Source organism: Sceloporus occidentalis, unplaced genomic scaffold (genome assembly GCF_023333645.1).
Source record: "Sceloporus occidentalis isolate IW3139 unplaced genomic scaffold, rSceOcc1.0.p SCAF_50, whole genome shotgun sequence".
Taxonomy (NCBI): domain Eukaryota; kingdom Metazoa; phylum Chordata; class Lepidosauria; order Squamata; family Phrynosomatidae; genus Sceloporus; species Sceloporus occidentalis.
The window spans coordinates 3,317,095-3,344,752 of record NW_028317030.1 but is presented as its reverse complement, the minus strand read 5'-3'; the positions used below and the strand labels follow the sequence as shown (position 1 = coordinate 3,344,752).

Below are 27,658 nucleotides of genomic sequence, written 5' to 3'. Positions count from 1 at the left end.
ATTTCGGAGGTCCAGGCCAGTGCATCTTTATTGGGTCCGGAGGTGGTCAGAGGCAGGGTCAGGACAGGACCTTGCCAGAAGAGCTACCTCAGACCCTCTCAGCTTCAGAGTGTTGCGAGGCGGCCACATTCAGGGCTATGATTTTACGTCTCTCTTGTCCGGTCAGGATTTCCTCAACTAGTCCATGATCCCCGCTACCCAGAAAAACAGGACAGTGGAGCAGATTAATAGGACTGCAGGCCTGAAAACCAAGACAAAAGTATCATTAATGGGTGACCAAGATAGGTTTCACCAGCTAGGCCTGCATAATGTATGGCTGAATTGGTGAGGTCATCTTCAAAAATCCTCAGTGATTAAACTACGCATCATAAAATAATACATTTTTATTGGACTATCATATTTTAAGGTGGGCGCTTTCAAGAATATCAACCTCAAGTCCAGTTTACACTACTGGACTAACACGGCTATCCCAATCTACATGACTATGCACTGTAGAGGACAAAGTTCTTTACGCAGGAGATGCTCACTGAGGTTCACTCGTCATGATTCATTATGAAGTCTCGTTATGGTGAATACAGCCCATTGGCTCTTCGTGGCAGTTTGGTTAATCCTGAAATCTGACGCTCATTCCAGAAGGGACAGGGACAACGGCCCACCTTGTCCGCTGTGTCTATTAAGAAAGCAATTGGGTCCAATGATAATAGAAGGAATGTGTTTTCTGCGCCTCGGGGAAGATTTGACAAAAATGTGCAGCTTATAGCAGCTAAATTCAGAATAACCCAGCTATGAAGTCCTGACATGTTGGAGAATAGTTTCTTTTTAATAGTATATAATTTTTACCATATATGGTCAATAGAAATTATCTTGTTTGTTTAAAGTATGAAATGTCTTATTTTCCTCAGTCAGTTGAGGCTATAAGATATAAGCGTCATTTCACTTAAAATCTTTATATTGTAGTCACAAATAATGAAATATAGGGCCGGACTGGGTATAACCATGAGGCCATGGCACTTCAAGGCCAGCTGCCACCCAATGGCGTCAGGGTGGCCGACGGCTGTTTATGACAGGCCACACATTACTTCTTTAAGCTCACATAGAGCGGCAGTTCGGGGGTATATGGAATGGTTGGGCAGCGGCCCACCGGGGCATTTGTTATGTGGGTCAGATGGCCAGTTCAGGCCCTGTATATGTGTTTTATTACTGAAGTACAATTTTAAGAGGAAATCTGTTATGATTTTTTTTTTAACTGTAAGATGAAAAAATGACATAGAATTTGAACAATAAAGGTTGCTAATGCATTCGTCGTGATCATCCCTGGGAACTTCTAGGCTCCGGCTACCCGGAGCCTACCCTTGCGGGTGGGCAATCCTGATGATGTCAGTGGGCGGTCCTGCTGATGTCAGTGGGCGTTCCCGCTGACATTGTGGGAAACACCGCCATTTAAGGGGGAAAGGGGCAGGGAGTGGGGTGTGTCAAGACCCTCCTCCCACGACCCGGAGTATTCGGATGTTGACCCGGAGAAGCAGGTCAAACCTGATGAGTTCCCAGATAAGGCAATGTCTGTAACTCAAGATTATTAGGTTTATTAAATCTGTCTATCATATAATATTTGTCTATAAAATCTCCTGATTTGAAGGTATTTTGTTTCAAAAAATTTGATTTATTTCAGGTGACTATGGAATGGATAGCATAAGTAAGAAAAGTTATCGCGACGGCGGGGAAGTCACTGGAAGAAGTGAGTTTCAACATTCCTACACTATACTCTAAATATATATTAACGAGCAAGTATTGTTCCAAAATGAGTGAATCCAACACAGAATTAGTTATAAAAATGTATGGATTAGCACAGGGCACTTTTTATGTAATTTTATTATTTTATATATATTTTTTTTATTTTATTTAATTGTAATATTTAAATGTATATTTCAAGCTTGCAAAAAATATTAAATACAAAACAAAAATATATATGTTACAATTTGCCATATTGAAGTACTTGAAATTTCATGGAAAAACAAAATGTGGTTACAATAACAGAATTTTGATTTTACAGCCTATACGGAAACCGTAACATCCTCATCAAGACTTGTATCTTTACCACCAAGTAAGTTGACACCTTTTCATATTAAAATATGAAATATGAATGGTGAGGGACAAGTGGCTTGTTAATCATACATTATGAAAGGCCAGTCCTAGGATATTCATCCAGTAAGGATATCTATTTTTTATTTTTACTTTACTAAGAGGGTGGTAGATAAGATGAAGGTCTAATTAAGGTGTGATTTATTTAAATATTTAAATATTTAAGTAAATTATATATTTAAATATTAATATATTTATTTTTTATATATATTTTTTATATTTATTATATATATTTTTTTAAATCACCAAGGGACTTATCACATGGAAAACAAATTGTAATTATTTGATTGATTCTGAATTTACGACTATCCCTATTCAACTAATATGTGATTTCAGATGTTTATTTCCTTCATAAGGGTGCAGGACGATCAGCGAATCACCCCTTTTCCATCCTCGGGTATATTCACTAACCAGGGAGCTTGTGGAAGCTCAAATTCCCCATCTCACTATGCGTTGAAGGCCAACTTGGTCCTTCTTGAAGGCGAAGCCCACTTGAGTTGGACCTAATAATACAAAGTGATATCAGGAAGATGAAGGTCTCCTGCAATCTCCCGGCTTAGTAAATACCAAATGAATATAGTGAATGTCCCCTCTCTCCATTTTGTGTCTGAACAGAAGGGGCGAACAGTAGTGGCTCCAAACTTTCCTACCAGACCGGAGGGGGTGGAATGGAAAAAAAGTCCGTGGTTCAAAGCAGCACCAGCTACGTCACATCAGGTAGGTGTCTGTAGGACGTACCCGAGAACATTCAGCAGTTGACTCAGTCTTAGAGGCGGAAGGACAGGGACAATTCTGATATTTTCAACATTACATGCAGTCCTTAATTTCTTATGTACGTATCTGGAGTAATGTCCTTATAACACATGGTTCATGGTTGCTATTCTGCAATAGGTGGAAGTTCAAGATTAAACACTAGCACATCTGGATCCCGATACCCTCAGTCCCCAAGTTCCACGCTCACCGTCTCCCCAAATTCAACCTTCGAAAGGAAAACTTACACCTCCACCTCTCGCCAGGGAGGATACGAAGGTATGAAGGGATCAAAGCTGTCATTTCTAATTGTAATATAAACATGTATCTCTGCTTGGCAATCAATAAATCACTCCCACCACCGCCAACACCTTTTTATTTTAGTTTTTTTGTAATATATTTGTAACATTTGCTTTCCGTGGGATATATGGTTCCCCTGTGCTTTCCCGGAATAAGCAAAAAAAATTATAATAAAATAATGCTGGTCGCCTCTTTCTCTCCAAATTGTTTACTTCCAATATGCGGATTGAGAAATTATTTTTTGTCCAAACTGGTATATAAAGCAACAAAAACGTACTAAATAAAGTGTTTTGCTATATAGAAGAGCAACTTATTGCAACAGATATTGTAAAAAAAAAACACAAATCAAATGTATTTCTTTTACCCCACCCTAGGAAGTTCCAGTGGGAACTCTTCACCGGAATACACTAGAAAAGAAATGGGTATGTTTATGTTTAAAGATCATTAGCTACAAAAATATAATTAGCAAAAATCAGTGTTTTTGAACCTTGGTAAGCATTATATCATTTCCAGGGGTTCCAAAGCCAGCCTCTTTGGGGGTGCTGTTCCACCTCTTCTGCTAAATTGAGCACTTTTGCAACCAAATGCAACACTAGGCACATCATTCCTAGTAGTTAAATGTCCAAATCCTTCCCAGAAATAATAGTTTAATCAAGTTTTATTTTATTGATAATTTTTTTTTTTTTTGCCGGGGACTTTTTTATTATCATGTGACACAAAAGCTAGCATTGATAGGCTGTCGCCAACGAACCGGAAAAAGCTTTTTACGTGTTTATGTTTTTATGTGATAAAATAATTTGATGAGATATCTGATAAGTTTATATCCTAGAGAGTGCAAATAATATTTTGTCTAAGTGGAACAGCACCTTCAATATTAACTTTATAGATAATGGTGCTCTCATGCATTAACATCGTGTCCTATAGGACAGGGCATCTTTAAGGTGTTCCATAGTCTATCTAGTACGGCATCCCAGGGATAGTCAAAAATATGAAGCCATAAATATGTATTGTGTATAAAATTATCTTAACATTTTTGTGCAACTTTCTTCTTCCGATTTTCATATATTGTATTCTTTTATTTTTTTATATAGCATCTTCTTCCACAAGGGGGCGCACTCAGAGCAGAGGTGAGCACTTATACCGTATTTATCATTAATCGGAAAAAAAGGCAACTTCTAGAAACTTTGACTTAAATATTTATTGGATTGAATTAAGACGTTAGTAAAGAAAACAATGAACATCAATTTACTATCCTTATAAAATCAATGTAAATAAATAACCACAAGTTATCATCTCGTTAAAAAAAAAAAGTTGATATTTTGGTTTTGTAATTTGTGATTTTCTGTTTACAGAGACTGAAATCCGTACTCGCCTCCAGAGTGCATCACCCTCCACAAGATGTACGTATCATCGCTATTCCGAGTAACAGTAATGCGTTACCAGAATGGGTGTGAAACATTGTTTTTAGCTCCCCTCAGGTCTTATTGAACTATAATTCTCATCATCCAGGTTTTTTTTTTCTTAAAACATCAAATGTAGGCTTGGATCACCGGTGTCCACGCATGCTAAAAGCCAAAGGCATTACTGTTCGTCAACTGCAACCTATTGTCCTAAAATGCAACCGAGTTTTCGATCTGGCATGTCCTTCTAAAAGTTTTTATTGCCATCATTTATTGCCACTGTTATTGCTTGTCTTTCATGCCTTTTTCTAAAATACAACAACAGAGTAATGTTCAAAAGGCAAAGAAGTCCCATTTCCAGTTATTTGAAGGGATTGTGACTATGAACACAATGTTTCTTGTTTCTCCAGGGACAGAACTTGATGATGTGAAGAAACTGCTGAAAGGTGGACGTTCCACCAGTGTCAGCCCCACTAGATCTCCAACAAACACCCTCCCTATTCCCAAAAAACCTGTCGTGGAAACAAAAATAGTAACAGAAAGCTCCCAGTCAGGTGAGGGTCTATCGACAGATATGTTTTGGACTTGTCTCTTTCCTTTGGTCATCCATTGGTACTCATCTCCCATTTACAGTCTTGTTCTTCACATGATGGGTTTTCTAACTTTTCTTTGATCTCAGTTTCAGGAACGTACGACACAACGATACTGGATGCTGCCCTCCCATACATGTGGACCTCCACGCTCCCAGCAGGATCATCCATGGGTTATCACAACAACATGAGCTATGGGGCATCTATGATGAATGCCCAGTCTACAGGATCAGGTACATAGACCATGCCTATTAAGAGACAATGGGTGTGTGTGGGTGGGTCAATATCAACCCCACATTGGCTTTTTTTTATTGAGAAGATGTTTTTATGATATTTTTATTTCTTTTTGTAGTATTTGGAATGCCCAATAACCTTGCACCAAGCTCTCCATCTCTGAATTCCGGGTATAACTCTTCCTCTGCACGTAAGTGTCGGCAATCAGCTTTTATTAATTATCTTGACAAAGAACAATAAGTTCACTTCTTTTATATAAAAAGCTAGCCAAGGATGCCATAGTTGAGAGGTGTTCTGTAATAAAGCTTCACAGTTTATGTGACCGTGCCAACGTTCTAAATTAGAACTCTGGTCAGCGGCCAATTAAAGAAGCCTCATAGAGAATATATTTAATATCCAGTTCTTTCTCATAAGTTCCATTATCACTACGTTGACCAAGTCATGGCAATTAATTACATTCACAGGTAAATCATCATATATTTCTTGTTTCACAGTATATGGTGTTCAGAACAATCTTGCCCCAATCTCTGTGACCGGTCAAGGACCAGGCCCAGTCACTAACACCACCAGTACAACCGCCACTTCAGGTAAGTGTGACCAAAACGACATATCCCTCACAAAACTATCATCGTCAGAAAAGTGTTTGGACACTTGTTTAGGAAGGGTTAATTACCAAAATGTTTTTTCTCATACAGGATACGGGGTAAAGAAGAATGCTTCACAGAGTTCTGGTGGGATGAGTACCACAGTTACCACATCAACTGGTGAGTACCGTATACCAGTCTCCTATGGCTAGCCAAGGCCTGCTCGTGGATTTTTGTATTTCTGTCTGTTTATGAATTACGTCTCCCATAATTTTCACCCATCTGGAAGGAAAATGTAGTTTCCTATTAACTACCGTTCAAAGGTTGGGGTCACTTAAAAATGTGTTCCAATGGCCCTTTATCACTCCCATCACTCCTGTGTTCCAATGGCCCTTTATCACTCCCATTACTCCTGTGTTCCAGTGGCCCTTTATCACTCCCATCACTCCTGTGTTCCAGTGGCCCTTTATCACTCCCATCACTCCTGTGTTCCAATGGCCCTTTTTCTCTCCCATCACTCCTGTGTTCCAATGGCCCTTTATCACTCCCATCACTCCTGTGTTTCAATGGCCCTTTATCTCTCCCATCACTCCTGTGTTCCAATGGCCCTTTATCACTCCCATCACTCCTGTGTTCCAATGGGCCTTTATCACTCCCATAACTCCTGTGTTCCAATGGGCCTTTATCACTCCCATCACTCCTGTGTTCCAATGGCCCTTTATCACTCCCATCACTCCTGTGTTCCAATGGGCCTTTATCACTCCCATAACTCCTGTGTTCCAATGGGTCTTTATCACTCCCATCACTCCTGTGTTCCAATGGCCCTTTATCACTCCCATCACTCCTGTGTTCCAATGGCCCTTTATCACTCCCATCACTCCTGTGCTCCAATGGCCCTTTATCACTCCCATCACTCCTGTGTTCCAATGGCACGTTGTGTTCGCTGATCCAAGTTTAAGTTTAAAAAGCTAATTGATCGTTAGAAACCCTTTTGCAATTATGTTACAGCCAGAAATTCTCTTGTTCTCCATGAAAAAAGCCAAGTGACCCCAACTTTAGAACGGTAATGTATATTGCCCAACATTTAATGGTGACCCGCTCCCCTCCGCTGTCGTTATTATCACTAAGACGGAAAAAAAACATCTTAGCCTCCAGTATATTTATTTGTACAAATGTAGCACTTTCTATTTATCTGTATCTACCCTTTAAACTTTTTATCGTATATCTTCCTGCACAGTTACCACTGGAAAGACCCAAGGTGATGAAATTCTCAGCAAGGATTACAAGTTCCTCCTTCTCGAGAAGGAGAAGAGCCCTTCCAAAAAAGAAGGAGACATGCTAATAATGTCCAAAGACACTGGCAAAGTCTTCACAGCCTCCAGCGGGGGTACTTCAGGTACACGTCGCCATCACTTTACCTTCTGATTACATCCAAAAACATCAAGCCTACTATATAACGTATATAACACCGCAAATCTGTGTTCTAGGCTCCTATGGGGAAGATGCAATAAAGAAAGAGAAACAAATGACCACAAGCGCAGACACGTTTTATAAAGCTGAAGCTAATGGTAAGAAGTAGTTCCATTAACCCCTTAAGGACAATGGGCGGTCCCTAAACCCATTGAAAACAATGCATTTTGAGCCCGTACATGTACGGGCTTTGTCATTAAGGGGTTAAAAGATCCAAATTCTAATTATTTCGAATTACTATGACACTAATGACGTTTTTTTTTGCTATAGGAGGATTGAAAGTAACTAAAGATAAAGCCACGTATGCAGGTAAGCATATCTCTCTCTCTCTCTCTCTGTATATATATATATATATATATATGTATATATAACCTTTTATTATTATTTATTAGTATGTATTATTATTATTTATTATTATTATTATTATTATTTATTAAGCGCCAACAAATTACACAGTGCTGTACCAGTTAAATGTGTGTATATATATATATATATCTATATATATATATTAATTATTATTAAATATTAATTAACCCTCAATATTTTTATCTTGGATCAGAGATACACCGAGCTGATGCATTGAAAGCTGTGGATCACTACGATGGCGGACGGGCCACGAGCGATGCAGATGCCATCTGTGGACCTTGTGGCTCCTGTTGCAGGTGGTGGATGTGGATGCTCGGTTTACTTCTGGGACTTCTGTGCCTCCTCGGTCTTCTCTTCGGGCTGATATCTCTTTGTAAGTATTAGCCGGGCGCCCCTTTTCTTATTACAATCCTTTTCCCAATGCAGACAGAAGCAATAAATCTCTGCCTGCTTAAAATAAAAAAAAACATTTTGCTTTTATTCTATTAAATTCTCAGTGCAGTCTCAAAGCAATAAATACTATAATGCACACGTATTATTTATTTATGATTTATTATTTATTAGTAGGGAATAATTATTAAATGGCATAAGATTCTCCATTAAAACAATGTATCATCTTCAAAAAAAACTTATATGAAAAAATCATTGTATAAATGATTTGAACGCACCGCTAAATATCCGCTAATTTAATTGTTAATATTGCCAAATGTATCAATCATTTGTCTGCCAATTTATTTTTTTCTGGCCTTTTTAGGGCAGGACGTGAAAAATCTCCAGTCCCGTGTAGACAGCCTCGAAAAGAGCAGCCCGACCAACAGGGCCGTAGCGGAATTCTTACAGTCTCGAGAAAGCGTGTCTGCGTTAGGAAGCGCGCCGGTCGGTTCATCGAACACCATAGACTTATCAAGTAGCACCGGCACCGGTACCGGCACCGGTACCGGCACAGCAGCGCTCAGCGATCAGAACAAAGCACTGTTTTGGCAATATGTCAGGGAAAGAATGCAGACGGAAAGAGGTAACATATTTATCTTACTAAAGTTTGATACCTATTTCTTTTTATTACACCCTCATTCATGCCATCGGAACTGTTTAATTATACCATTAGTTCCAACATAACTGTTTTATTCAGGTTTTATTGGCTTAAAACATCTGGAAACAAAGTTAACATTTTCTTACGGAAAAATGATCATGAGACATAATAGTATCACTCCCATCACTCCGGCTAAATGTACCTCCAACAAAAACAGACTTGTGTTTTTTTTCTTTTTTAGGTAAAAACTGTTATTATTATTTTATTATTAAAAAAATAGGAATATGGATAAGTAACAATATTAAAGAGTGATCCCCGCTGCCCTTAATTAATGTTATTCTGTACAATTGTTTTTCCAGGAATGTTTGTTGGTGAAAAGGGTGAACCGGGACAGAAAGGTAAGAGAATCCCTTAGCCATAAATCATTAGTGTTACCAAATCATGTAAATGTAATCAACAATAATAAGAGCAATAATGATAAGAATACAGAGCTTTAGTATTTAATATGTGCCATGTCATACGTTGTAAAACATTTAGCAGTTCGAGGGGAGCTTATATAGTGGACTTGCACCTGGAGGATGGGGGGTCCGAGAGTGTGGGGGTCCGAGAGTGTTGTAGGCTGATCCTCAGCTTGCTAAGAGACTACTCCGTCATTGACAGTCTCGGCGAGGACTAATCTCCAGTCCTCACTCCCCTGATCCCCCCTATAGAAGATATTTTACACATTTGTACTACTTGATGAGATCACTAAGGGGTGGTGACGTACCGGCTAATGGACAGCACACAGGATTGCTTTCTGGAAAGCGATGACGTTGAGATCGTGAAATTATAGTAAAAATAATAGTTTAGTCGATAGTTTAGAAAAGGTAGATAGTAGCTGAAAAGGTAGAATTGATATAGATTCATATCTGTCATCAAGTTCTATGTTCTCATGTAAACTTTTTTCTTTCACTTGTTTAGGTGATATGGGTATGCATGGAGACAGAGGTGAGTGTAATCAGAATCACATTAAATTCAAAATTAAATTAAATTTTGTTAATCCAGAAGACCAAAAAAAATTATAATCTTGCCTCAATGGCATTCAAACACAATTTATACCATAACCTAATTGTATATTCCCCTGATCAACATCAAGTATACTAATATAGTATTTTATATTAATCTGAATGAAATTACTAAACATGCATTTAAGAGGTTAATAATGAATCATGACCTCAGATTACAGATTGATATGAGAAATCAAACCAAGGAAACAAAAAATAAATAAAAGGGGTTAATGGTGAGGGGATAGACCTGTAAATCCCTATAAAAAATAGCCTAAAAGAAATGACTAGATACTCACTAAAAGTTGGTTTTATATAAAATGAAGCCAACGTTTCGACCCAGCAGGGCCTTCATCAGAAAAAAGACCAATTGCTGATATCATTGATATTTATTTTTACAGGAGAGAGAGGCCTTCCCGGACCACAAGGTAAGAGATAACGCGATATGCGAGATACATTGTAAGGAAATTGTTGTAACCGTTACGCCAACGGAAATAGCGCATAATTTTATTAAAAGTACCAAATAGGATATTTTTTATATTTATTAAAAATATTGAAGCTCGTCAGCAAGCACAAAAGAAATACAATTTCATTTACATTATTTGTGACAATGATCTGTAATGATTCCCGTAGAAAACTGCTACTGCCTATAGGGGGCGCTACCATATGCACTGATAAAGTGACACAGGGAGCCTTTGATCTATGGAGTCTCATCAATTATGATAGGGTTAATTTTCAATAATGAATTCCTAGTTATTTACTAATGCAAAATTTGTATTTATCTGTTTGTGCTGTGATCCCCCCATTCCTTTATTGTTCCAAATGTCATTTGGACCTGGTCTTTCTTTCTAACAGGAGCTCCTGGTCTTATCGGACATCCTGGACCAGAAGGACCAAAAGGACAGAAAGGCAGTGCTGGTGAGACCTTTTTAAACTGGTTTATACATAGCTTATCCGTCATCTCTAATTATACTTAGAAGTAATAGCAAGAGGTCCCTTTACATTTACATCCCTTAATTAAATTTGTACTAAATTCTAGATTCATCTTTAAAGATGCTGTTCCCCCCACGCTACTTGTTGTCACACTTTTGCCCAACCCTCCCCAGAAAAAAATAATAATTTTTGTAAAATTTTTGTTCCATTTGTAATTTTTGCTGGGAACATTTAATTGTCACGTGACACAAAAGCAGACACTGATAGGTTGTTGCCAAGCAACCATGAAAAAAGTGGGTTTTTTTAAATGTAATTTAACCTTCAGAAGAAAGGATAAAATTACAGATCTACTAAGATGGAAGTCTAAATGGAAGAGGACCATTAAATTTAGTACATGTCTGTAGTTTCTCCTAACGAGGATCATATTTTATTATATCGTCGGCTGGAATGCTCACTTTGAATTAAAATAAAGTAAATTCAGCTTTAACTCCAGCTAATGACCTAATGATGGAGAGAGTATTCTTCTTATTATTTCTATGGGATATTAAATAATGTTTCTCCGTAGGGGATACTGGTATCGAGGGCCCAGCTGGGCAAAGAGGACGAGATGGGATTCCAGGGCCCCGCGGTGAACCTGGTCTGCCAGGCATTGGAGAAAAAGGAGACAGAGGTATGTTTATCACCCCCCCAATGTTAATATACGAAGGGTAATAAATGCAAACCTACAGTAATTATTAAGATGGTCGTTGCTACATGGGGCAATATTACTCATAGAGGTTAGAAAAAGACATATAGTCCATCAGGATCAACGATCATTATTATTATTATTATCTTTTATTTATATAGCGCCAACAGTTTACGCAGCGCTTAATACAATACATATATTCAAGGGGTCTCACAAGACTAAAATCGACAGACTAAGACATGCACACAGGTGGAGAGGCTCGGCTCACAAGCTTACAATCTTGATTCCACAAACCCATATTAGTTGACCGAGAAGAAGGCAAAAAAACCTCACCGAGACAATAATGTCATCTCAAAGGCAAAAAAATCCTTCTTGGCTCCAAGGCCGTCGGACTCATCCTGGGTCAACATTCCCTACTTTATTCGTGATAATTACCCCGTAATGCATTTCATATCTAGACATCTTGGGACAAAAAAAAGAGCAATTTTTGTGCAAAGTGTAAAATGTAAAGCAATCAGCACAACCCATAGGGGGTGTGCTGATCAATCCAAGTTTAATGCTTTTCACCAGATTTGCTATAGGTAAACATTGATATTTATGGCTTATTGTATTTATTATGGTTGCCATGGTTTTCTCAATGCGTGGTGCTGTTTTTTGTTTTGTAGGTATGGCTGGAGAACCAGGAATGCCAGGGGCAGCAGGCCAGCCAGGGTCAATGGGACTTAAAGGTAAATAAGTTTACATAAAGGGCAACTGTCTTCATCACGGCTTTTAATTTAACTAAATGTATTTAAAATAATTGAACTAAATTTATTTAAGATAATTAAAATACATTTGTTTAAATTTTATTATTTTTATTTATTACGTTTATGTTCCATATCCCTGATTGGTTCTTGTGGACTGCCAAGAAAAAAAACACAGTGAACAGCAAAAAAAAAAAAAAAAAAAGAAAAACAAGCTTTTCGTGATATATTCATATTCTGTAGCCGTCTCCATTGGTGGATAATTGTGTTGTTCTTGCTCACGTCTACAGGTTCAATGGGTCCACAAGGTCCACAAGGACTTGCAGGTATGTATGTATTTATGAACTTTTGTGTCTGTGTCTTTGTATAATGTAATAGAGATGGGTTAAAATAACAATTCTTGGCTTATAGAAGTAGTTCCTTACAGTGAAATATCACACATTATGTTTTAAACCTTTGATCGCCATTAAAGTATTAAAGAGTTAATTGATAAGCACATACAGCCTGATGACTAATGGACAAGAAGGCCATAATAAAAAATCTTGATTTATGTAACTAGAACGCTTAAAAAATGGCTTATCTCCTTAAAGGTGCTCCAGGTCTTCAGGGATATAGGGGAGAACCCGGAGTACAAGGACCTAAAGGTGAGACCCTTTGGAAATGTAACATATGGACAATCTCATGTTATAGTTTTGGAAAAAATGTAGAAATGAGCTACTAATAGAGAATTAATTTGTGTAACAGAAAATAGGTTTGTAAATCTGTGTCCTTGGGGAAGCCATTTTGTTTTACATTCCTTCACTTCCTGCTGAGTTTTCCGACAACATATGACAACTTCCTGTGTACAAACGCTTAGCTCTAAGAACGCAAAGTTTGTGCTACTTTTTTCTAATTGGAAACAAAATGACAGAAACCCTGAATAAAACTCTGCATTCTCTGTCTTTCTCATGAAATAACAATAATATTTTCATTTTTAAACCAGGTGATAAAGGAGCTACGGGAGTGCCAGGGATTAAAGGTACGGCTATTTCCACACATCGAAGTGAAATAACTTGGTTTCTTGTAGACATAGGCAGTAAACCAAGTTTGGGCCCACCATCTTTCACCCCACCGTGACTTGCCTGGCCCTACACTCCTTGACAAACCTCCATCTTGCTTTATCTGTTTAGCCAACCCATGCTGTCTTTGAAAAAGTTATTTCTCAATATGAATTGTTACTGTTTTACTTTAAACGAACAAAAGTTATGTTTTCATGTCGATATTAAGTAAATGTTCCTTTTTTTTTAGGTGACCAAGGTGAAAAGGGATCCAGAGGTCTTACAGGTCAGTAAATAAAGCGATTGCACGTAAGGAAGTCATAGGAAAATAAAAAAACCCCAAATGCTGATAAATTATCACAAACTAATAGGCATACCCGCCAACATCCCAGGGAAGGCCACCCGGAGCTCCCCCTCTTTGAGCATATCTAAGAGGCTAGCTGTGCATAGGGTGGCGAATGGGTGGGACATAGACAGTAATGGGTGGAGATTAGGCGGGGGCCGGACGGGGAGTGAGTAAGAAACGGTAACCTGGGGATACAGGGCTTCACTCGGAGAGTTCCCGGCTATGTAAATAGGCAAAGTCTGTACCAGTGAATCGGTCCGAACAGCCTTCTTACTGTTTCTTAACTACAAGTAATAGTTTGACTACAAATAACGTACCGGCTTTGGCTGGATGAGGGTGTTGGGAGTTTAACAAATGCTGGAAGGATCTGATAGACACAGCCCTTTGCACATGTCACTTATTATATATATTTAATTGCCGGGGGTCAGATAACATCAATGAATGCTTAAGATCTAAATACGGTTTTGGTGCTGGATTCGATTTCTTTTATTGAACATATAAAATAATATATATTTTTATATAACATTATTACCTTATATTTTCAGGAGAACCAGGACCACGGGGATTGCCAGGTCCAACTGGAGAGGCCGGCGCTAAAGGATCGGCAGGTTAGCTTCCCAACATGTACAATGCTTCGCAAACATGAATTATTTTGTATGAAACATTATACACAGTTACAAGACATCATGTGTGTGTAATATTATCAAAAATTTATATTTTGAAGGAAAATTATCATTAGAAATAAGTCTCATCTTATTGCCAAAACCCTATCCAACAATACATATTTTATCTTGTACAACATAATTGTCATGTGGTACAACAGTAGGCATTCATAGGTTATTTCCATAGCAACTGAATAAAGCTTTTTTAAAAAAAGTTTTTGAGTTGTTTTTATATTTTACAGAGGAAGGAATCAAATGACAGATTTGTTATTTATATGCTTAACTATACATACTAGAGCATGCAATGAATGCTTGTCTAAGTGGAACTGCACCTTTAATGAGTGTAAGGCTGCTTCCAGGTGTTGGTTTGTGCGAAATTGTATTTAAATTAAAATATGACTTTATGTTATATTATCACACCCCCATATTATAGCCTTTAATTCGCATACCTAAGTGATCCGCTATTATATCATTACACGCCTTGATATTTACACCACTAATTAGCCTGTTGATTGTGTAGCTGGTATTACTGCAGTGACATAATGCGTGATTTTGTATCTTAATTGACCTAATTGACCATTTCCAGTTTGTGGTCTCAAAAAACCTGATTTCCTGCAAAATCCATTTTAGCCAGCAGGGGGAGCCATACTCACAATTTTAAAGACCTTACTGACTAAGTGCTGATTATTCTTCTAAAAGATCATCAATATTTTATATATTTATCCCAGGCTCTAGTAAGATGAAAGGATTGTTATTAAGAGTCCCTTACAACACCGCACATCATTTTTAATTCCCTGTTATTATTATTATTATCAGTAGTTAAATGCCAAAGTTAAAATTGATATTATAACTTTTTTTCTGTTTTTACTGTATAAAAAGCCTTTTTGTTAGAGCTTATAATGTTATACCAAAAATTACATTAAATTAACAAATTCTACAAGGTGGAATAATTATTTTCTATTCAGGTAACATTTATGGGAGTATTAGCCAGCCACGTATACGCAAAATATTTTAGTTATTGCTTTAGGGAAATCCCAAGGATGTCGCCAGTTCCAAATTGGGCCAATTCATCAACTGAACTTAACAAGGTCCACGAACAAAACATAACATAACATTGTAACATTGTAATTTAGGTTAAAAAAAAAAAAGGACCTAAGTCCATCAAGTTCAACCCTTCCACCTATCCTTCTTGCTTTTGATCTAATACAGGGGTGTTCAAACTGCGGCCCTCCAGCTGCTGCAGGACTACATCTCCCATACTCCTCAGCCAGCCCCTTAGCTGAAGGAGCATTATGGGAGATGTAGTCCTGCAGCAGCTGGAGGGCCGCAGTTTGAGCATCCCTGATCTAATAGAAGGCAATGAAAACCCCCAATGAATCTATTTGTCTAATTTTACACAGTGACTAATTGTGCATTTTCTTATAGGTCCACCAGGCCCAGATGGTCACCAAGGTCCAAGAGGTAAGCTCTGTAATGCCATAATGGCAAAGGTGAACTGATGTTGACTAAGCAACGAACAGGTGTGGATAGAAGATAAGGCGGGAATAAAGAGAGGAGAGAGTAGGGCCAGAAAGGCAGAACAAGTTCAGTGAAGTCTTGCTCCATATACGTAACTCTCTTTGGGTCCAGCTTTGGCCGACAACTTGCTCAGACCTCGTTGTGGTGATGGCAAAAAATAGTTCCAGATACATAATTTAAAAGAAAACTCTCAGTTCTCGTTATACGTCGAGTTCACCGGTCAGGGAATAAGGATCCCATAAACATGGTGATCATCCATGCGAGACCAGCGTGGGTTGCAGTTAGATAACGGGTGTTGATGTGCAGCAAATATCAATTTAGAAATAACCCCAATATTTGCTCTCAATGTGTTATGAAGTGATGTTGACTAACGATGTGCACGTTTAAGGTGAACAAGGAACTATCGGACTACCAGGAGCAAGAGGACCACCAGGATCGTCCGGGGATCCCGGCATGCCAGGTGAGGGCTTTATCCAAAAGCTGATTTAGACAACAATTATTCCATACGGTGCAAAAGTCCAGTGTATGAGTCCTGAGCTCATCAGAAACGCAGGAATAGACCGTATCCAAGCCTATGGCCAATAGCGTATACCAAAAATTAAACGTAGTTATGCTACGTCATTCTGGGATCATTAATTCATTAACAATTCATAATTGCCTGATTGCTTCCACGCACGGCAAATTCAGTTTTCGTTTATATAGGCAGTCAAGTCGGCGATCCCGATTTATGGCACATGTTTTATGGGAATGTAATATATGTCGAGTTAAAGGCAATTTTCTTTGGGACGCCGGAGGGAGTTTGGGGGCCGTGAATTAAGCCAGTGAAAGTTTACAGCATAAATAATTAATTTACTAACAAAGCAGATTGTATCCAATTCCACATAATGCTTTTTGTGTCACTGTCCCCTCAATTATTCATTCCGTGTAAGAGGATCCAACAGAATGCTTGTTTAAGATTGTACTTTCCGAGGGCCATGTTTCCTTTACTCTGCAGCGCCTGGATAATACATAAATTCATATTTCATGTTTATTTTTTTTTCTGTATTTTTAGGACTTCCAGGAGCACAGGGCCCACCAGGTAAAACTCCACTGACTGAATAAAACAATCAAAACTATCTTAGGTGTCCGTAATTACATGAAAAGTTACATAGTTGACAGTCCTGAGGTCATTGCTTCTTATAGCAATCTGGCCAGAGGGACTATATATATATATATATATATATATATACATATATATAGTGGCTCTAAATTAGTTAACTTATTCTGCTCTTTTATATATCAATACAGTGTACTCCTCGAGCTGAGCTGCAATGTAGCTACATCCCCATAGACTTCCACATACACGCAAATCATCAATTCCAGCGCCTACACTATGATTACATCATAGCACCATATATAGAGATTGTTCTCCTATACATAGGAAGAATTAGTGACATCAGAGTGGTATCTAAACAAACATATCTGTTGGTGTTTCAGGACCTCCCGGCACCCCTGGCAGAGCAGGAGCTAAAGGTAAAGAGGATTTTGGTGTAAATGTAGTGAAGGGAGCTTTGGAAATCGATGCTTCCATAATTTGTTATGGTTACCTAGTTACTGGATCTTTAAACTTTTGGGTACCAATTCCAAGGATTGATAGTCTTGGATCTAAACTCAAAGTGTATCCTGTTATTGAAATAGTTGGGGGGGGGTCTGTAGACTAGAATCTGATGTCAGATGTCTTCTGCTCATCTAGTATGATTATAGGAGGTTTTCTAGACTGGCAGAAGTTGGTCCAGCCAATTTGGGGAGGATAGGGTAACCATGACAGACTCTGTAAATAAAGCCAGGCTGTGTACTAACTTGAAGAAGACTTGGTGACGTAGTCCGTGACCGTATGACAATTCACGCATGTTCTCCACTGATGTCTTGTAGGTGATGCAGGAGAACCAGGAAGAGTCATCAGCCAAGGTTTGTGATGCTAACGAACTTGAGCTAAGAAAACAAAACCAGTTAAAGGGGCCACTTCGCTCCTCTTGCGCTGAACGGTTTTAATATATGATACAAATGATATTTATTTGCAAAGATCAGTAAACAAGTTGCTGTTTAGTATGAGTTAAGTATAAGTTTCCCTCTTCAACATGCTAAGCAAATGAACCCTAGCATGTCTGACACTCTGATATTCTCCTCTAAAGCTCTAATTACATAAAAACAACATTTTAAAGAGCCTTTTTTCAGTTGTTATGGCAACACAATATAAGTGCTTGCTTTGGTGTCATGTGACAGATAAGAATTCCCTCAACAATTATGAAAAAAGGCAACATTTTACATGGTGAAAGAATCATTCCTAGAAAGGGCTCTGGAAGTCAGCAAAATGACATTTAGTAATAAAAAGTGTTATATTTATCACAATAGGTGGAACAGCACCTTAAATACCTAGAACTGAGCACGAAATCTGCCCCATTACTGATAAACCACCCACATACCGCAGTTACTAGGGCCTCTCCTCTTGTTTATAGACACAAAAGGATCAAGTTTGATAAAAATGTGTCCGTTGTTACGTAGTAATTCACGGGGAACCATTATTTGTTTTTCTTTTTAGAGGGTAACACATATGCTCTGCCTGGACCTCCCGGACCTTCTGGACCTGTTGGACCACCAGGTTCCCCAGGTGTCCCAGGTACGTAGAAACGCCTTCATTTGGTTTGTACAGGCCTCAAGAAGGTCAAGTCGTACAGGTCATTCATTCAATACATAATTATTTTGTCTGCCTTGCTTTGCCATGGCACAAGGAAAACATAACTGAAAAAAGTTTCTTAAAAGTTATAATAAACCATAACATTTATATTTGTAAAAATATGTATTTTTTTTATACATTTTATGTTTGATAAAATGTATAACGTTAATATTTCCCTGGTAGAAAATAACAAAATTGGTCCATTGGCATTTGGGTCCTTGAATTCCATGTTTCTGATATGTTTTGTGCATGGAGGAGCCAAACCTATCCATCAACAGGCCTCTTCTTCTTTCTATTCCCTGTGCGCATTTGTCTTCCAAACCCCCCAATGCTTTGCTTCGCACTCCTTGTGTTTTCCTGAGGACCACCTTGGAAGGTTGTGGAACCTGCTGGGGGTCTTTGACCGCAGAGAGCGATACACCATTTTCTCAGATAAATCCGTATCATCTCTTCCTTTTGTTCCCTCTAGGCCCAGTTGGACCGGCTGGTCTTCCAGGACAACCAGGTAAATATTATTTCAAAAAGTTTCCACCTAAATCCACAATGCACCAGCTTACATCCGCCACAATGACCTCGTCCTGATTCTACATCCTTGATTTCAGGTGCCAAAGGAGCCAGAGGAGAACCCGGTGAACCAGGAATTACTGTTTCACGACCAGAAAGTACGTGATTAATAATGAATTCCACTTTCATATATTTATAAGGTTCCAACAGATTCTGAAGTCAACTTGCTGACCCTGATGAGAATATTCAGAGAATTTAGTATTTATAATAGTTCCTCAACACACAGAAAACAGTGAAACAGTGTAGAGTTTCACCTGACCGGCAACGCACCCAGAGAGAAAGACGCACGGTGATGGAGAAGAATGCGCGCCCCACGGGAATATCGACGGCCAAAAACAAAAATATGATTTATTTCAACGTTCTCTTTCTTCCAAGTCTCTTTCGCCATGGGAGGAAGGCTATTTCTACCGTTTTTATAAACTTCTATTGCCTAGTTATTGCAAGAATAATTCAGAGATATCAATAAATAAATGAACAGAAGCAACTTGTCAGCATTCTAGAAAGTGCGAGTGATTTAGAGAAGATTTAATATTTTAATCTTGAAAACCCATATTTGGTTATTGTATTAGTAGCAATGTAGTGATCTTTTCGCTTTACACCAATGCAATTTATGAATGTGTAATATATATATATATATATATAATATCCACTGTCTATGCATATCTATATGAAATATATTTTCTTTCTTCTTAGATACTTTTGCAGCACAGAGCATGCCTGGAGCCCCTGGACCTCCCGGACCACCAGGTCCCCCAGGTAAGTAGATTCTGTCTTGGGATTCTGCGAGACACAAAGAGGGCAGCAGAAAAATGGAGGACCCAGAGGTAGAGACTAATATAGTGAAAGAATTTAATCATGCATGGGATACACATACGGCTCCTGAAGCTAAGACGAGACCAACGACTGATTGAGGGCTGAGTTCTTACATCAGGAAAAATGGGCAACTATATGGGCCAAATGGTTCTTATATTACTCTTGGCTTATGAACAATATAATCTGGGCATCAAATTGAACCTTCTTTCTTGCATTTATTTCATCCTATTTCTTGATAGAATGTATTCATGAAAATTAGTTGACTTTCATTATTTGTTTGCTGTATGTGCAGGAGCCTCAATTCAGGGACCACCCGGACAATCAGGTGCTCAGGGACCACCAGGTCCAATTGGTCCTCAAGGGCCACCAGGTAGGACTTTGATCATTCTCAGTACATTATTGTAAAAATAGAGTTTTGGGATTGTATTTTGTTCAACTCTACATTAGTTATGTCGCTGCTACTTCTCAGTAAACGGATCAATATTTGTATCTGAATGTTGCGGTTGTGCTTTTTAGGTGAATCCAAAACAGGCGCTTCTGGCCAACCCGGACCACCTGGACCACCAGGACCACAGGGTCCACCAGGAAACTTTGTACCCTCATCAGGTAATACTTCACTATACCATATGATCTGATCATCTTCTACATAAACGTTATTGGCAGAACAGCATAAAAATGTTGGTTTTTTTTGTTTTCTCTACAGAAAGCTTCTTCACTGGTCCACCAGGACCTCCAGGTTTACCAGGCCAACCAGGAACCAAGGGAGACAACGGTAAAAAAATTAACGGAGAAAACCGTTGAAAACGGAGAAAAAGTGAATTTAATATTTAGTGTCATTTAATGTAGTAAAAGTCATTTTCTTATAAAAACTTTCTGTACAAAGACAGGAATTGTATATATATATATGATTTTTAAATGTTATTTTCCAACAGGTGATCCAGGTAGCAGAGGCCAACCAGGTAAATACAAAACAATATTATATTGAATTATATTTAATGTTAGCTGATGTGATATACATTATTCAGATTCAGCGTGGTTTACTTGTATTGCTGGCTAAGGATGCTGCAAATAGCTACCAGCTTTCCCGAGTTTTATACTTCTATCATCCTTCTTCACCCATATCCTTAAAACAATAAATGAATAAAATGTTTTAAATATATCCTTAATCCCTAAAATGCCACAAAAAGCCACAAACTTTCTTCAAACGCAGAAACATTGGTATTGGACAGCAAGTAAGACCCGCTTGGTCCGTCCAGTCTGCCCATAGGCAATAAATACAGTCAAGCTTGTTGGTCTTCAACAGCTAAAGATCTGGAGAATATTTGTAGAAAACCATAAATGTAACAAGGTATCAAAAAGAAGCAGCAGCAGAACATCAGCATACATGTATATAATGTATATTCTCACGGCTGAGTGGAAAATGTAAGAATTTGCCACTTTAACCGCTATTTCTTGATCATTCAGGTCAGCCCGGTGATCCAGGTCAACCAGGACTTCCCGGAGCTCCAGGACGTGATGGTGAGCCCCTGCGCAGACACATTGAATCTGTTTCCTTTCGCAGCTAAAATAAATATTTTAATACATTTTTTTTATGTGTTGCCATTAAAAGGACCAGCATCCGTTGGGCCTGCAGGTCCACCAGGCTCCCCAGGAATACCCGGACAACCCGGGCCACCAGGAGAAAGAGGTACGCAGCTGTGACTCAAAATATATATATTTTTTTACCACTTATTCCATTAGTGCCCTTTTTCCAAGTTAATCGATTGAATTGTGTTTATCTGGATCCTAGCGGAGTGTAGGACGTTAGATGCACGTTGCTCTACGTTAGATGCATTGGTCTAATTTTCTTAATGTATACGGTTCCTCCAATAGTGATAATTATCCATTATTTAGAAGCGTAATCTAACAAAAAGATGGTTTGTTTCTATAAAAGAACAAGAAGCTGTTTGGCAGGAAGTGAAAAAGCAATGATTTAAAGGATTTTATTAGTCCTAATGTACCGTAGACATCCAAACATGTAATATAATAGTTTCAGTCTCTTTTTAACCTTTTAAATATCACAGCTATCAAAAACGTTACATAAATTACATGTGAAAATATTACGTGCTCTCATATATGTAACAATATTTTGTAATACTTACAGGTGAAGCCGGTATTCCAGGAGCTCCCGGTATTCCAGGAAGTTCACGAGGTTTGTATAAGTCATGTTATGGTTTCGGATATAAAAAATACTCCCAAATATACACAATTAGCATTTCTTTAAATTGTCGGTAACCCAGCCATTAAATACATTCATTCAATAACAGCAGAGTACTTTCATTATCAGTATGCAAACAATCACTTTGGAAATGGTCATTTAGTTAAACTTTCTAAAATGATGGCAATGAGCCAAAAGCCACAGATAATAATGATGAATTAAAGTCAATTACGTCATAATGAGTAATTTTCAAATGTATGACATAAAGCAGGTTGGTAATTCCAGGTAGCTACGGTTGGAGGATGATACCCGGTCCAGAGACCTGTTTCGTGTTCTAACCGGCTTCTCTCTTTAGGTTCACCAGCAAGTGGAAGACCTGGCCAAGGCACTTCTGGCCCGCCAGGCCCTCCCGGTCCTCCAGGACCTGCCGGACCTCCAGGTCAACCTGGTACCTCTGGACGCGGCGCAGAAGAAGTCCAACAGTACATTGCTCAGTACCTTCAGAGTAAGTAATATGTCCAGTATTACTGTACACATTGGATACGTTACGTGATACTAACCTAGGGTCTTCGCTTTTTTGTATAGCTGATTTTTTTCGGACACAGAAAAGATTAAAATGGTCCATAAATCAACCTTTTTAATACCAAAATGTTGTTGGCTGTAGAACGCCTTCCATCAGGATATTCACTCCATGGACAAAATACAGCACCAATGCAGACGCCATTTTTTTAACCTGGCTATTTTATTGTTATTTAGTAATTAATGCGTTTTGCTTTTTTTATTAAGGTGAAAACGTCCGAAATTATCTGGTTGGTCCCCAAGGCCCCCCTGGACCTAAAGGAGACAGCGGCCAAGAGGTGGATTATGCCGAGTTGGCAAGTCGCGTCATGAGCTACTTAAGAGGTAAGATCTACTTGCCGTTTGCAGAATAAATTAGTTGCTACCTTTTTTCTTATTTCATACAATCCATATAATATTGTATATAAACAAATGAAATTGCTCAATGGATCCCAGATAATCCAATGGGATTTAGATCTGAGAAAGGGATCTCTGAGGCTTGGAAACATTGTTCTGTATTTGTGCAATAAAAAGAAAATATTACCTTAGTTTGTATGAAAGAGTTGTTTAGTGCAGACCTTAAAAAATAAAGTTTACAATTAAGTTTACAATCACCAGTCAACCTTTTTGGCAATAAAGATGGCCGCCGGCATGGTGCATCATGGTATTAAAGATCTGCTTCATCTAAATAGGAATGTGACTCTGAATGCGTGCCACGGGACCCCAAAACACTCAGACTCAGAGCTATTCAATGTTATTCAATGTTACTGCATTCTGCTTTATTATATTTTTTAATAAAAATGTTGACGTTATTTATCGGTATTTATTATTTCATTGAGATAATCCGAGTAAAATTTTTTCTCAGGCTCTGGATTCACTTCTGGAGAGGCTAGCCAAGCAGGATTTTTGGGTCCAGCCGTCACCTATGATGAAATCCTGTCAATGCTGCAGAGTAAGTTTTACCGCACATTAAATTACATTTTATTCACAGAGCGTCAGCAGATTCCGGAGCTCTAAGATGGGAGAGTGAATTCTAAACAACATTGGAATTGACAATATGGTTAAGACATGGTAGGACACACTGGTACAGAGAAGAAGTCTACGATTAGGCGGTTGAGGGGGAAATGGGACAGAAGCTTTAGTTTTATTACTGATGCTGGAATTAGCCAATCATAGCTGACGTTTTTAACATAGACTGCCTGTTGGTTGTTACGCCTCTTAGTAGATATGTTGGCGCAACTCGTGATACATCATAGACTAGACATTTTCTACTGTCTTTGTCAGCAATAATATTTATGATTACATAAGCATTTTTCTAACACTGCCATAACTTCCTACACTTTTGAATGCTGTTTAACAATTTCCAGGTGGTATTCATACATGGCTGACATAGAGCATAGAGCTTTTAGATTTGGTTTAGGGAGTCCATTATTTTCTCTTTGGGTTAAGTCTAACCTTTCTTCTAGGCTCTGGGATGCAGATCGGTCTTCCAGGACCACCGGGGCCACCGGGACTACCAGGACTACCTGGGTCTGGCTATGGAGACATCACAGCTTTACTTCAAGGTACGGTTTACTTGAGCCTAAATCTAAATAATAGGTGACATGGTGACAATGTTGTTAGCGCCTTTAAAAGGAGTTTAAAGCATTCTGATTTTATCCAAGAAGACTTGTACTGACATCTATTTAAGATGCAGTTCCACTTAGACAACGCAGTAGTTGCATCCTCTGGCATGTTCGTTAATTAATTGTTACATTTAGGTTTGGTAGGTGAAGGTGATCAGAACCACTGTTGATCTAGTCTAATTTCCAGCGCCCCTGTGGATCCAGTTGGATCTCACACAAATAATAATGGATAATTGGCAGCGTATGATGACGAAGCTCATTAGAATGGTTGTGTATTTTTTTTTTTTAATCCAGCCTCTGAGTTCCGAGGACTTGTTGGACCACCAGGCCCACCGGGACAACCAGGCCGTCCAGGGACATCAGGTCGGCCAGGGCCACCTGGTCCTATGGGACCACCTGGCAATCCAGCCACCAGCAGAACCAGCTTCGATACAGAGGAAATTTCCGCCTACTTACAAAGTAAGTGATTGGAAAGCCAGCATCTCTCCAATTTCATTGGCCAACAATGGCATAATGTCTATGTGTCTCCAAATGTATCTTCTACAGCTGCTGTTCCACTTTAATCGCACTCTTTAGAATGTTAAGCAAATAAGCCTTAGTCTATCGGACATTTTATTCTTTCCTCTGAAGATTAATTACAACCCAGAAACCTTTAAGAAGTCTTTTAGTTTAGCAACAGTTTAGCTGCTTTGTGTCGCATGACAATTATGTTCCTGGGAAGACAATATTTTTTCTTTATTAAAGAAATATTTCTGGCCATCAAACACTACTGATAACATTGATCCTTTGACTTAGCAATTTTCCTTGGTGAAATGTTTAAGGATATATTCCAGCTGCTTATATGATGGCTCCATATGTTGACAGAACTGATTCATTAAGAGACGGCATTAAATAATGTTTATCTTTTGCTCCAGATGTTGGTTATATCGGAGGACCACCAGGACCACCAGGGCCCCCAGGACCTCAGGGACCCCCTGGTAATGGTGGTAATGGTGGCAGCTTGGTCTCTTATGCTGAGAACATTCATGGTGATCGGTTACGCACCGAACTCATTGAGTACCTGACAAGTAAGAACATCTACATTTCTTTTTATTGGAAACAATTGTATTAAGCATTCCAATGACTGGAACAACCATTTATAGATAAGTGAGACATTAGAGAGATCTTTACTGATATAGGTACATCGTCTTTTGTTCTAACATTCCCACCTTTATCCTCATAGATCTATCAGATAGGTAGTGTATCTAGTAACAATTTCCGCAGAATCAGTTTTATTCTCATTAAGTAGGATTTCAGAAAGTAGTTGACTTGAAACTATATACGTGTAGAAGATAAGATGGTCTCAGGCTGTGAGTTTAATCTGTGGTTATTTTATCCAGGTGACAGCATTCGGAGGTATATCACCGGACCCCCAGGGCCACCAGGACCACCAGGACCTCAAGGCCTACGAGGGGCTAAAGGAGACAGTGGCGTTATTTCATCTTCATTGTTATCGTCAGGGTCGTTATCATCAGGGTCGTTATCATCATCAGGATTATCATCATCAGGGTCATCATCAGGGTCATCATCAGGGTCATCATCAGGGTTATCATCATCAGGGTCATCATCAGGGTCATCATCAGGGTCATCATTTTCTTCATTCGCAATAGATTACAACGAAGTGGCCTCCCGTGTGACGGAACAAATCCAGAGTGAGTCTAGCTAATACATTGTTACTATTTGATATCTGATTAATGTGTGATTGCCTGACCTATGGCACCGACAAGAAACAAATTAACCCATTCATGTACCAACAGGAACATGTTCTTTAAAGTGAATCAGCCATGTCCCGAAAACTGCAATGCTAGCTCACAAAACTAGTGTTATATTGAATTATTGTTGATTTATTCTAGACATGTCACCACTAATTCATTTATAAAGCTTAAAACCTGGAGATATATTTGAGAAGCATCATTGCTTTAGGATATTTGGGTCTAAGCTGAAATACCCCCTTAAAAGAATTTTTAAACATTTTTTAAATAATATCTGATATATCTTTATTAAAAAAGGTTGCCGGTAAGAATGGTTAAGCAATTTCGCTTAATTAAGGATTGTATGGATAAGGTAATTTCTCATTTTTGGGAAAAAAGTTAAGATATCATAGATTTATTGAACTAAAAAAATGCCCCATGAAGGTCGATTTAAAACCCCACTCAGTTTTAATGCACAATAATGACCCTCTAGATGCAAAGAGCGATATACAACATATACATGTAGAGTCTTGACAATGATCATTTTTTTTCTGTAGGTCAAGGCCTACTGCAAGATGTCTCTTTCAACATGCAAAGGACGGTGATCCCAGGACCCCCCGGACCCCCCGGACCACCAGGAATCTGCCAAGTCTATGCAACTCATGCTAACATAACAACCGATCTCATGGAGGTCTTTAGAAGTAAGTAAAAAATCCGGAACAGATCTAAATATATATGTGGCAAAATTAGGCATAAAACTGAAGGGTCTAAATGTAGTGTTACTTTAATTTTACTTTATTGAAAGGGTGGTGGAAAGGTGTAAAAGCCTCCCAGCTGAAGTGGCAGGGATTACTACAGTAAGGGGATTTAAACATGCACGGGATAGGGATATGGGCTCCCGAATCTAAGACCAAGAACAAACAATTTCATAATAAAGAGAGAAGATATTCTTAGAATGTCATGTATCTGCAACACAATGTTTTGGGGTGGCAGACAAGAAAGAGATACAGGGTTGTTATCCACGCTTGACATGGAGTCAGGGTGGTAGTCGTGTTCCTTAAAGAAATTAATGTAAAGTAAATGTGTTTTCCCTTTACAGCTTATGGAACTATACAAGGTCCACCAGGACAAAAAGGAGAAAGAGGGTTCCCAGGGGCCAAAGGTAAATAATACGCTGATGGTATGAATGAACCCTATTGATTTGGAACAGCTACATTAACATGGCCCCATAATGAAGCAGGGATACTGAAATGATATCGGGTATATATATATATATATATATATATATATATATATATATGTACCGTATATATTTTCCAAGAGAGGGTTTACTTTGTGTAAAAATGGTGTCACGATGCTACCCCTGCAGTGCATCATTCTAAAAAAAGATATTACCGCTGTCCTTGTCCCGTCTTTACAGGTGACAGGGGACCTCAAGGTTTTAGCGGACAACCAGGATCAAGGGGGCAAAAAGGAGAGAAAGGTAAGGTGTCATTGGGGCATCTACGATGTGATTATTTGCACGTGTTAACCAGGGTTTTTGTAACAAAATATATATTTTCTGTTTTTTAATTTTAGGAGAACAAATATATGTGGGGAAACGTAAAAGAAGAAGCGTCGGAATTTGA

At 38.6% G+C, this 27,658-nt stretch overlaps 1 protein-coding gene across 1 annotated transcript; it reads left to right on the top strand.

The window, feature by feature from the left end:
* Positions 1–1,680: 1,680 nt before the first annotated feature.
* Positions 1,681–27,658, top strand: LOC149288659 (uncharacterized). The gene is made up of 55 exons (XM_089491374.1): positions 1,681–1,735; positions 2,051–2,101; positions 2,755–2,856; positions 3,031–3,168; positions 3,564–3,611; positions 4,281–4,316; positions 4,542–4,589; positions 5,000–5,143; positions 5,269–5,412; positions 5,532–5,603; positions 5,908–6,000; positions 6,109–6,177; positions 7,235–7,393; positions 7,485–7,565; positions 7,738–7,776; positions 8,027–8,206; positions 8,588–8,848; positions 9,223–9,261; positions 9,824–9,850; positions 10,308–10,334; positions 10,762–10,824; positions 11,405–11,509; positions 12,190–12,252; positions 12,558–12,593; positions 12,858–12,911; positions 13,250–13,285; positions 13,555–13,590; positions 14,196–14,258; positions 15,738–15,773; positions 16,219–16,290; positions 16,882–16,908; positions 17,307–17,443; positions 18,409–18,486; positions 19,013–19,048; positions 19,146–19,205; positions 19,801–19,863; positions 20,213–20,290; positions 20,437–20,526; positions 20,624–20,692; positions 20,853–20,879; positions 21,385–21,438; positions 21,530–21,607; positions 22,064–22,111; positions 22,473–22,599; positions 22,904–23,020; positions 23,541–23,627; positions 24,142–24,240; positions 24,595–24,663; positions 24,736–24,759; positions 25,215–25,367; positions 25,680–25,991; positions 26,588–26,731; positions 27,130–27,192; positions 27,451–27,513; positions 27,609–27,658. Exons 1-55 carry the CDS (start codon positions 1,681–1,683, stop codon positions 27,656–27,658), a joined length of 4,530 nt encoding a protein of 1,509 aa, XP_089347500.1.